General features: G+C 42.0%; 1 protein-coding gene across 1 annotated transcript in view; it reads left to right on the top strand.

Moving 5' to 3' along the window:
* LOC140728447 (probable aminopeptidase NPEPL1) overlaps nt 1-12,470 on the top strand; it is a 50,688-nt gene that overhangs the window by 16,980 nt on the left and 21,238 nt on the right. Inside the window, exon 5 of the mRNA XM_073047181.1 lies at nt 11,157-11,238. Within this exon, the coding sequence (XP_072903282.1) occupies nt 11,157-11,238 (82 nt within the window). The remainder of the gene's footprint in view (nt 1-11,156; nt 11,239-12,470) is intronic.

The following is a 12,470-nucleotide window of genomic DNA, read 5'->3' as shown; positions in this document are numbered from 1 at the left end:
CACCTTGTCATGCACCAGACTCAATAAAGACCAAGGGAATGAGGAGACACAGGACTGAAGATGAAACAATCATTAATGAATGTATTGACAAGCTAGTGGTAAATCCATTGACTAATGCTCAATCACTCAATAATTTGCAGAAGGACAATAAGTACTCTGACAACCTTGTGACTCAATGAGGAACAGCTGAAAGTCTTTCAAACTTTAAAGGTGTCAATTAGCTGCATCAGAATCTTGATGCAGGTAAATCATTTACCCTGCATGTCAATGAGAAACACATGAAAGTAGTTTTAATTCAAGAACATGTTCTTATTATTCTGCCAAAGGTGATGGCTCCTCAATGATTGAGAAAGGAATTCAAATGGCTGTTTCTGGAACTGAAATTCTGGCATTAGGAAGTATACCTCCTGGTACCGCCAGAACAGGCAGAACTGAAAACTTCGATTGAAGCCTCGTAATTTGGCAGAAGGAAGATGAGCTAATATCTACACTGATCAGGACAAATTGAATGAATGGAACCATCAAATAATGATTGACCAAGTATCAGGAGGAGGCATACGGTGGTTTACAGGTTTTTATGTAACAACAGTGTAATCCCAAACAAGGTAACTCGATTTGGGAACAGGACATCCTAATCATAGTTGAGAGCCCTCAATCTCAGAGAGGCTGATACATTTTGGTGGACAGTTCAGTTAACTATTGTGTGAAATTAACCCAAGCTGGCCAGTCTGCTTCTCAACAGTTTTCTGCAACTTGGGAAGACCCAGCAGAAAGAGGACACGGCTTGATTCCTGGCGAGTAGGTCCTGATAAGGAACCACTGGGAGCTGGATGGGAAAATCATTATCATGCTGTTAATTACCAATTCAGTGGTGAAAGTAGAAGATAAAAGTTAACTGGATACACATCAGCCAGTGCAAGTGAGCTAAAGTGGAATCTGACAAGGACAATAAGTGCTGTGTAACCTCTGTCACATTGCGTACCCTGCTGGGCTACAGTGAACAAATCACTAATCAGCCAGAAGATTTCAAGCAAGTCGACAGTTACTGAACTTCATGAAGTTTATTCTAATATTATTTGTTATATTTTTGCCAGTTTCCACACTCATAATGTGCTAGTTGAGATGACTCAAATGTATGCTTGTATAATTGATGATCAGAAATGTTACACTTCAAAGCTCCTGTCAAGTAATAAGAAATAGTCTAAGTTCATTGAACAATATGTACTTTATGTGCTGAAAGAGTACACCTCTCTTCCACGTAATTGGTTAGGATCTTGTTAATTTAGGATATGGTTTTCCTGCCATGAGACACATGCACACCTTGCTTTTATCTCCTGAGTCTAGAGTAAACGAAGCATTTCAGAAGGAGATTGTTTTGCATCAATTTTATTCCCTTTCTATGTTGCAAGGAGTATAAGAGATTAAACATGTTGCTGCAGCCTGAGAAAGTAAGCAATGATGTTGCTGAGGCTTCGGGAAAGATAACAACAGAAATGATTGCCTTGCATAGCATGCTTCATCAAAATTGTATGGTATTAAGATCTTCTCTTAGAAGTTAAGGGGGTGGAGAAAATGTACAGTTACAGGCAAGGAGTATACTTACATATCTGATGAGTCTGAAGACCTAACTAATTTGGCTGATCATATTCATAAAAATCAGCTAAGTGCATCAATTGGATGTATGGGATTTCTTTGATTAAATTCATTAAGATTTGGAATCAGGGGTTTCTCAATATTATTCTATTGGGAGAAGTGCGCAGATGTATTAGCTCGTAATCACGCAAGGCTGCTGAGAGGATTTAAAAAGCGACGAGTTTCTTTCAGTGGGAGATTCAATTGGGAGAAGTGCACAGACACAGTAGCTTGTCATTGCACAAGACCGCTGAGAAAGTTCCGGGATAAAAGGGAGACACTGCCTAGCGGAATGGTCGTCGAAGAAGCGTGAGTCAGAGTGGTAGGGCTTTGGCTCAACGGGGCTTCGGCGAGGACAGGCCTAGGCGAGGTATGTTAGGAAGGAAGCTGAGAAGCAGAACGTTAAGGATAGTAATCTCAGGATTGCTGCCTGTCCACGCGACAGTGAGTATAGGAATAGAATGAGGTGGTGGATAAATGTGTGGCTGAAGGATTCGAGCAGGGGGCAGCAAATCAGATCTCTGGATCATTGGAACCTCTTCTGGCAGGTGTAACCTGTACAAAAAGGATGGGATGCAGTTGAATCTGAGGAGGACCAACATCCTGACAGGGAGGTTTGCTAATGCTATTGGGGAGGGTTTAAATTAGATTTGCGGGGTTTGGGAACCAAAATGAAGAGGCAGAGGATGGGGCAGTTGGCGTACAAGTAGAGATAGCTTGTAGGGAGTTTGTGAGGAAAGGATAGGCAGATGAAAGACCAAAGATGCACTCAGCCTGTTGGTTTGAGATGTGTGTTTTAATGCAAGGAGTATCATAAACAAGTCGGATGAACTTAGAGTGTGGATCAATAACGTGGAACTATGATGTTGTGGCCATTACAGAGACTTTGATGTCTGGGCAGGAATGGCTGCTGAGTGTGCCAGGATTTAGATGTTTCAAAAAGAACAGGGAGGGAGGCAAAAGAGGTGGGGGTGTAGCAGTGCTAATCAGGGGTAGTGTCATAGCTGCAGAAAAGGAGGAAGTCATGGAGGGGTTATCTACTGAGTCAGGATGGGAGGAAGTCAGAAACAAGAAGGGGACAATAACTCCACTTGGTGTTTTTTATAGACTCCCTCAGTAGTAACAGGGACATCGAAGGGCAGATTCTGGAACAGTGCAATAATAATAGGGCTGTTGTGATGGGAGATTTTAACTCTCCTAATGTTGACTGGCATCTACTTAGAGCAAGGAGTTTAGATGGGGTGGAGTTTGTAATGTGTGTTCAGGAAGGTTTCCTGATGTAATATAAAGATAAGCCAGCTAGAGGAGAAGCTGTACTCGATCTGGTATTGGGATATGAACCTGGTCAGTTGTCAGATCTCGCAGTCGGAGAGCATTCTGGATGTAGTGATCACAGCTCTATCTCCTTTACTATAGTGCTGGAGAGGGATAGGAACAGATAATTTGGGAAAACATTTAATTGGGGTAGGGGGAAATTTGATGCTATTAGGCAGGAACTTGGGAACATAAATTCGGAGCAGTTGTTCTCAGGGAAATGCACAGCAGAAATATGGCAAATATTCAGGGAACATTTGCATGGCGTTCTGCATAGGCATGTTCCATTGAGGCAGGGAAAGGATGATAGGGTTAAACAACAATGGTGTACAAAGGATGTGGAAAATCTCGTTAAGAAGAAAAGAACAGCTTATGAAAGGTTCAAGAAACTAGGTACTGATATAATTCCAGAAAATTTGCAAGGGTGCCAGGAAGGAGCTTAAGACTGAAATTAGGAGAGCTTGAAGCGGCCATGAGAAGGCCTTGGTGAGCAGGATTAAGGAAAACCCCATGGCATTCTACAGTGTATGGATTTCCTGTCCATAGAACCCGATGCCAGCAACACAGCGAATGTCTTAGTCATCACAGACCACTATGCCAGAAATGCTCAGACTTTTCCTGCCAAGGACCAGAGGGTGACTACGGTGGCAAAGGTGTTATGGGAGAAGTATTTCGTTCATTATGGCCTTCCCAGGCGGATACATAGTGACCAGGGCCAGGACTTTGAGAGCAGACTCATTTATGAGTTACTGGGCATGCTTGGAGTTGAGAAGTTGAGGACCATGCCCTGTCATCCACAGGGTGATCCCCAGCCTGAGAGGTTTAATAGGACCTTGCTAGACATGCTGGGGACCCTGGAGACCTGCAAGAAGAGCAGGTGGAGTCAACATATCGGGCATCTGGTTCATTGTTACAACTGTACACAAAATGAATCTACTAGGTACTTGCCATATTATCTGATGTTTGGGCGCGAGGCGAGTTTTGCCCATTGACCTTTGTTTTGGGACTGATGAGAGTGACTTATCACCAAGGCCTTATCTGAAGTATGTGTCTGATATGAGGAGAGAGCTGAAAAGGGCTTATGAATTGGCTGGGGTCGTGGCCGCCAAGCAGAATCGTGGAAATAAGAGGAGGTGTGAACAGAAGGTGAGGTTCTCCCAGCTCCTGCCGGGAGACCGAGTCCTCATAAGGAATTTGGGTTTACCTGGAAAGCACAAGTTGGCTGACTGCTGAGTGGCCACACCCTATGTAGTGGAGACTCACATGCCAAACCTGCCAGTTTTCCGGGTGAAACCAGAGGAGGAAATGGGCCTGTCAAGATTCTCCATCATACCACCTGCTGCCCCCGGGACAAGAGGTGCAGGTAGATGCAGAGCCCAACTTGGATCCTACACCTAGTAAGAGGACTCTGTGAAAATGTGGGGCGACTGCAGGGCCCACAGCAGGAGAGCCTGGGCCAGGCCCCGCCCCTGAGAGGTATAGTGATTTGGAGGAGGATGACCTGGATGTGTGGTACATGCTGCCTTTCACTAACTCCCCATTGATTGAGGAAGAGACTCCTGGCCCTTCTCCCACTGAGTCAGGTGAAGTGGGGGGGGGGGGGGGCTATCTGTGGACAGCCTGGGTTACAACAGGACCCTGAAGGAGAGGAAGCGGGGCCTGAACACAGGACAGGGGACTCCGAGTTGCAGGGGACATGAATGATAGATCGAGGGAGGATTCGCCAAGTAGACCCGAAGTATTTCCAGTAGCATCTGAGCCTGAAGAGTTAGGTGAAGAGGTATGGAGGTCTCAGAGAATTAGGAGGTTATGGATAGGCTGGCCTATGTAGTGCCTGGGGAACAGGGTGTGATCTCTACTGTTTTGGGGAGCTATGCCACTGCCTTTTGTACCTGGGTTGGGCTTTGTGTTTTGCAGGAAGGGTTGATGAATTATCTCAATATTATGAGGACATGACTAAATTTGGTGGGGAGAGAATGTAATGGCTTCTGTGTAATGTTCACTGCTGAGGTAATGGTTTCTCTGTAGCAGCCATGTTTGGGTTATTGCTGGAGATAACAGGACTGTTAGCCAATCGGGGATTGTTGTTTTGTCTTGTGTATCTGGAAAGATGTTATTTTCGCAGTCTTTTCTCGTGGAGAGATGAGGAGAGAAGGCACGAGTGGAGAAAGCTGGTAGAACACTGGACAGAGTGGACTGGGGTCTGAAGGTTGGCGATGTTCGGAGGAGATCGATGGTGAAAGGATGACTACGGAGTGAGCTCGAACTGGAACTTTGTCTTGTGCCCTTTTTTTGTTTTGTTTATTTTCATTACTCACCCTATTTTCAGATTAAGATTCATAAAGGCTATCATTTAATTGCATATGGTGTACTGTCTCATATTTTGTGTTGTGGGTTTGTAACTGGGGGTACATTACACAGCATCCCCATAAACGTGATTATCCTGTTTGGCGGGGCCGAAGTCTGATTCCCCTAGATGAACGCAAGCTGGTGAGACTGAGGGTTACACAAGAACAACTAGAATCGCTGTTCTAGTGGCTGTTGAGTTGTGAAATACAGGCGACGGAAATCGGAAACAAAAACAGATGGAAAGTGTGTCAGTCAGCATCTGTGGAGGGAGAAACAGTCAATATTTCAGGTCAGACCTGGAAAGAGACAAATGGCACATTGAAACTTGCAGAGAATGGCAGGAAATGGAGGAAACAAGGGGAACATCTGTCGTGGGATGGAGATGAGATTGGTTTCAGTCAGGAAAAGAAAGAAACATTAGCTTATTTGTCATGTGTACATTGGAACATACAGTGAAATGCATTGTTTGTGTCAACAACCAACAGTCTGAAGGTGTGCTGGGGGCAGATCGCAAGCATCGTTATCTTTCTGGCACCAACATAGTATGTCCACAATTCACTAACCCTAACTCGTACATCTTTGAAATGTGGGAGGAAACTGAGGCACCAAGACAAAGCCCACATGGTCACAGAGAGAATGTACAAGCTCCAGAGGGACAGTGGCAGGAATTGAACCTGTGCTGCTGGTGCTGTAATAGCGTTACACTAACTGCTACACTGCTGTGCCTCTCCTCGTGGGTCTGGGGGCTCGATCATGGAAGCTGATCTGTGGAGACAACACTGGAGATAACCTGCTGGTAGGGCATCATCAGTGGAAAGAGAAACATAGTCAATGCCCAGGATAATGCTGTCTATCACAAGAGGTAACCAACCCTGCAAACCCCTCCTCTGGAGATGCTGCCCAACCTGGTGGGTATTTGCAGCATCTGTTAGGATGGGAAAATAGCTTCTTGCCCCAGGCTGTGAGACCATTGAACTCCCTGCCACCGTCCAGGCCTCATCACATATGAAGCATCAATAGCATTATACTGTTCGCTTTCTAACTTGTATCATAAATACACCTTATTTAGTGCTAATACTGAGTGTCAGTTGTATGTACTGTGCTGTGCACCTTGGTCCAGAGGAATGTTGTTACATTTGATGGTGTACGTGTGTATGGAGTGTGTGAGCTATATGTACTGTGTTGTGCACATTGGTCCGGAGGAACGTTGTTACTTTTGGCAGTGTACGTGTGTGCGGTTGAATGACAATAAACTGAATCTAAACCTGAATGTGAGATCCCCTGCCCAGAACCAGCAAATTTTGACAAAAGAACTAAATCATGCTGGGAGATGTGAAACAGGTAGGGGTGGGATGGCAGGTAACTGGCAGCTCTGCATCATCCTGGTGAAGCAAAGGGAAGTGTTCTTCGAAGCTGAATGTGGATTTAGATTCTCCAGTGTTGAGCAGACTGCAACTGGAGCACTGGATCACTGTGTCACCTGACCAGGGTTGTCTGAAGGAGATGCGAGAACCAAAGAGTCACCGTTTATATGGGACTGACTCTTGTGATTTTTGGGGTGGGGGAAACTCAATTAGGGGCAAGAGTTACTCGGAGAACAGTCCCTTTGGAATGGCTAATTTATTGTCCCTCTCGACCCTATTCTCCAGCCTTCTCTCTGGAACCTTTGACACCCTGACTATTCCGGAAACTATCGACCTCTGCTTTACGTGGCGGATACGATAGGGTCTATTAAGAGACTTTATTAGGTACTTGGAGCTTAGAAATATAGAGGGCTATGGGTAACCTTAGTAATTTCTAAGATAGGGACATGTTCAGCACAACTTTGTGGGCCGAAGGGCCTGTATTGTGCTGTCGGTTTTCTATGTTTCTAAATATGTGAAGAGCAAGAGGATGAGCTGTGTGAGAATCCAGTGCAATAGTGGAAATATGTGCATGGTGTTGGAGGAGGTAGCGGAGTTACTTAATGAATACTTTGCTTCAGTATTCACCAGGGACAAAGACCTTGGCAATTGTGGGGATGACTTACAGTGGACTGAAACATTTGAGCATATAGACATTAAGAAAGAGAATGTGCAGGAGCTTTTGAAAAGCATAAGTTAGATAAGTCACTGGGACTGAACGAGATATACCACGGGCTACTGTGGGAAGCGAAGGAGGAGATTGCTGAGCCTTTGGCAATGATCTTTGCATCATCAATCTGAGCGGGAGAAGTACCTGAGGGTTGGAGGGTTGCAAATGTTGTTTTCTTGTTCAAGAAAGGGAGTAGAGATAACCCAGGAAATTATAGACCAGTGAGTCTTACTTCAGTGGTGGGCAGGTTGTTGGAAAAGATACTGAGAGGCAGGATTTATGGGCATTTGGAAAAACATAATCTTATTAGGTTAGTCAGCATGGCATTGTCAAGGGCAGGTCATGCCTTATGAGCCTGAGTGAATTCTTTGAGGATGTAACAAAACACTTTGAAGATAGAGCAGTGGATGTAGTGTATATGGATTTCAGTAAGGCATTTGATAAGGTTCCCCATGCAGAAAGTAAGGAGGCATGGGTTCCACGGAAACTTGCTTTGTGGATCCAGAATTGGCTCGCCCACAGAAGGCAAAGGATGGTTGTAGATGGTTGGTATTCTGCATGGAGGTCGGTGACCAGTGGTGTTCCACAGCATCTGTTCTAAGACCCCTCCTCTTTGTGATTTTTATAAATGACCTGGATGAAGAAGTAGAAGGGTAGGTTAGTAAGTTTGTTGATGACTCAAAGATTGGGGGTGTTGTGGATAATGTGGAGGGCTGTCAGAGGTTACAGCGGGACATCAATAGGATGCAGAACTGGGTTGAGATGTGGCAGATAGAGTTCAACCTAGATAAGTGTGAACTGGTTCATTTTGATAGGTCAAATTTGAAGACCGAATATAGTATTAATGGCAGTGTGGAGGATCAGAGAAATCTTGGGGTCCATGTCCATGCGATACTCAAAGCTGCTGCGCAGGTTAACAGTGTTAAGGAGTATGGTGTGTTGGCATTCATCACCTGTGGGATTGAGTTCAAGAGCTGTGAGGTAATGTAAGACCTTGCTCAGACCCCACTTGGAGTATTGTGGTCAGTTCTGGTCACTTCACTACTGGAAGGATGTGGATATTATAGAATGAGTGCAGAAAAGGTTTACAAGGATGGTGCCTCGATTGGAGAGTGTGCCTTATGAGAATAGGTTGAGTAAACTTGGCCTTCTCTCCTTAGAATAACGGAGGATGAGAGGTGACCTGATAGAGGTGTATAAGATGATGCGAGGCATTGATCATGTGGATAGCCAGAGGCTTTTTCTCAGGGCTAAAACGGCTAACATGAGGGTACATGGTTTTAAGGTGCTTGGGAGTAGATACAAAAGCGATCTCAGGAGTAAGTTTTTCACAGAGAGAGTGGTGGGTGTGTGGAATGCAGTGCCAGAGATAATGGTGGAGGTGGATACCATAAGGTCTTTTAAGAGACTCTTAGATAGGTACATGGAGCTTAGAAAAATAGAGGGCTATGCGGTAGGGTAACTCTAAGCAGTTTCTAGAGTAGGTTACATGTTTGGCACAACATTGTGGGCCAAAGGGCCCGTAATGAGCTGTAGATACCTATATTCTATGTTCTATTATGAGTCACAATATTCATACTGGTATGCCTTATCATAATTTACATCTTCTTTAGTTGTTTAAAGGAGATCATTAACAGAACAGTTCAAACGTGCATAAGTGCGCCTAGTAATCTGCCTAACCACGAAATAATCTTCTGAATACTTTGAAGAATTTATGCCCTTTGAACTTTGTAACCTAAGTAGTCTTTTGATTGTTTTACAGTAATGTAGATACCACAAGTTTTTCTGCTAATGAATTTTTAGATGTAATGATTCTAAACATGTGATTCAGAATCAAAGGAGGAGAATGATGGATCTTACTGTTTAATTGGCATATTCTTTGCAGTTTAACAATGATCTGCTTCTATCTATGCAAAACAGTTTAATATGCCTCTAGTGGTTATACAACGTATAATTCTGGAAGCTCTGAATTGAGTGAATCTGTTTTTCTCATTGGTTAACTGTTTACTGCAGTATTGACTTACTTTCTGATTGGATTATTATAGATTTGAATGGAATTTTCATTATCTCTATGGGTATAAAATAGTGGTTTTGTGCTAGGCGTAATATTTTTATTCGTGTTCTTGAATTGTAGCTTTCCCTGTCACTGTCTGTTCAGTTTCCTCTGTTCTATCAACTCTTAATAAACAATAATGAAGCAACAAGTTTTGTGCCTCATTCCTGACTTCTAAAAGAAACTTAGATTTAAACACCAAAATCCAACACCGTGCTTCTGGCACCATTCCACAAAGTTTAAATCTCAAAGTAAATGTATGTCACCATTTATTATTTTGAGATTCATTTTCTTGCAGGCATTCTTAGTAAATACAAAGAAACACAATAGAATCGATGAAGAGCTGCACACAGTAAAGACGGGCAAACAACCAATGTGAAAAAGACAACAAATTGTGCAAATACAAAATAAATAAGTAAATAATATTGAGAACATGAGTTGTAGAGTACTTGAAAGTGAACTCATTGGTTGTGGAATCAATTCAGCGTAAGGGTAAGTGAAGTTGTCCATTCGGGTTCAGGAGCCTGATGGTTGAGGGGTAATGACTCCTTTCTGATGGCAGCAGCAAGAAGGGTGCATGGCCTGGATGTTGAAGGTCCTCGATGATGGATGCTGCTTTCCTGTGATAGTGCTCCTTGCAGAAGTGCTCAGTGGTGGGGAGGGCTTTACTGTTGATGGCTGTATCCACTACTTTTTGTAGGATTTCTATTTAACTAGTTAACCCTAACCCATATGCCTTCGGAATGTGAGATGAAACTGGAGCACGTGGAAGAAACCTATGCGGTCATGGGAAGAATGTGCTGATAGTGGTAGGAATTGAATTCTATGCTACCATGTGGCTGATAGTACTCATGACAATGTACCATTTCCTCAGTATTGCACTGATGTGTTAGCTCTAATTCTGTTATAATTGGAACCATTGGAACCTAACCATTTTATTTGGAGGCCAGAAAACTACTTGACCTGAATGTCATAGAAATAGAGAAAGGTAAGTTGATTTAATTGGTTAACCTTGAATCGTTTGAGACTTGGATATAAATCAAGTTTGTAAGCTGTATATGTGAATCCTGTTTTTGATAAGAGGACTGTATTCATGTTGCATGAAGTTAATGTGAATTAGTTTCATTTGAAGGACAGAGTCTTTGAAATTTTTCATATAAAGAGGATTGTGTAAATTCAGTGCTGACTGTGAGCTGGTAGATCATTTTGGACACAAATGGAATTTAAGACTATGGTTATATGGCAGGTTCCTGCTGAATAGCAATGTAGACTCTGGGCTATGTACCCTATTATGCATATTTATGGCCAGTGATGCTACAAAAAATAGAGGTATGGTGAAGGATTTGTTTATTATTAATTTGTCATCAACGTTTTCAGCTGTTTTTGGGTTGGAGACTTTTCTGCCTGTTTAATCTGCATTTATTTGCATGGCTGAGTGAGTCCTTCAGTTATTCTTTTGCTCTGAAATGATTTAATATGATACTGAAATGATGCTCTCCATGTGCTTATGCTATTTTAATTTTGTTACAGTAAGGAAGTTGACTTGTTTACTTCCCCATTATAATGAATGAATTGAGGAACCATATGATTGGTCCCTGCAAAATGAGTGATGGTCATTTAACACACTTATTGCTTATTGCAGGAATTTCCTCATTAACCTGTATAGCTTCTCAGTTTAATTACTTTTTCTTTCCCTGAGAGGTTCACTTAAGATTTTATTTTTCCTTGCTAATAGGAAATCAACCTTGTTGGATCTGAACTGGGTATTATTCCCACAGTTATCCGTGGGGAGGAACTAAATCACAAGGGATTTGGAGGTAATATCCAGAGTAGAGCGATAAGTATTTCTAAAATATTAAAATTATGATATTAATAGTAGAATGTAAAATTGTACAGCCAGATATGGTTAAAGGCAGGATTGGGCTTCTAGTACCCTAGTTACTTTTACTAATAAAACACCAGAAGCTGCAATTTACAGAAAACATAATCATAATGAGCAGAAAGTCATCATGATTTCCTGCCAGCTGCTGTCTGGAGAAATTGTTCTGAACTGAAAGCAAAGGAGTGTGAAACCATCCCTTCAAGGAATGAGTGAAACTATCTTGAGCAGATTGAGGAACTGGGCAGACAACTGGCGATTATTTGACATGAACAACGCACTGAATTTGCAGAAGTAAAGCACTAAGATTTTAAGAAGAATTTAAATAGAAGTGGTCTTGAACTACTGGCACCAAGTAGGTTAGCAACATGGTTAGTATATTGTAGTTAATTCCACGCTTAAGCTCTACATGGAAGGACATAAATCGTGGAATTATATCTACTATTAAATGTATAGTGAGAAGTTGAAAAGGGTTAATTGTATTTCTACCTGATGTGCGTTTGAAAAGTCAAAAAGTAAAGATGTTGGGAGTTGAAATAAAAAAAAGCAAAAAATGCTTTTATGGATATTTTTACTTGAAGGGGATAACTCATTACATTTAAATTGATGCTATGAATTAGATAGCTGAGTAATGAATGAATAAGGAATAGTTTGTATGTGACAAGGAAAAATAAATGCACTTTGATATCTTCAGGATTTGGAAGTGTGTAGTTTACTAGGTTAGATAACTTATTTTGATGTAGCCATAAACTCTAAGGGAAATTTTCTGAGTTAGGAAAAGGAGACATGAACAATTACTTTAGATTCAGCTGGTTCATAATTAGTGAAATATACTGGCAAAGGAGGTGGCTTTTATTGGCAAATCCAAGCATTGCTGCAATTTATTTTGGCAAACTATAAAGACGCTTATAAATGTAAATTTGTATAATTTTTTTTTAACAATTTGGTCCTAGCAAATGTTTAAAAAAAAATTCAAGTCAGGAGTTTCCTGTTCTGCACACTTCCTGCATTTAGCTTCCCACATGAAATAAATGCTCAGTAGTTTGTACCAGTGAACTTTCCTTACAGATTAGTGTTATTGTCGAAAAAACATTATTTGCAGGACTTTCACTGACCTTTCTAAGTTTGGGATTAGGCTATTTTGCAAATGTCCAGATTTCAACTTTCAGC

This window comes from Hemitrygon akajei, chromosome 1 (assembly GCF_048418815.1).
Source record: "Hemitrygon akajei chromosome 1, sHemAka1.3, whole genome shotgun sequence".
In the NCBI taxonomy this organism is placed as follows: Eukaryota; Metazoa; Chordata; class Chondrichthyes; order Myliobatiformes; family Dasyatidae; genus Hemitrygon; species Hemitrygon akajei.
The sequence above is the reverse complement of the archived record's forward strand: the minus strand, read 5'-3'. Positions and strand labels throughout refer to the sequence as shown.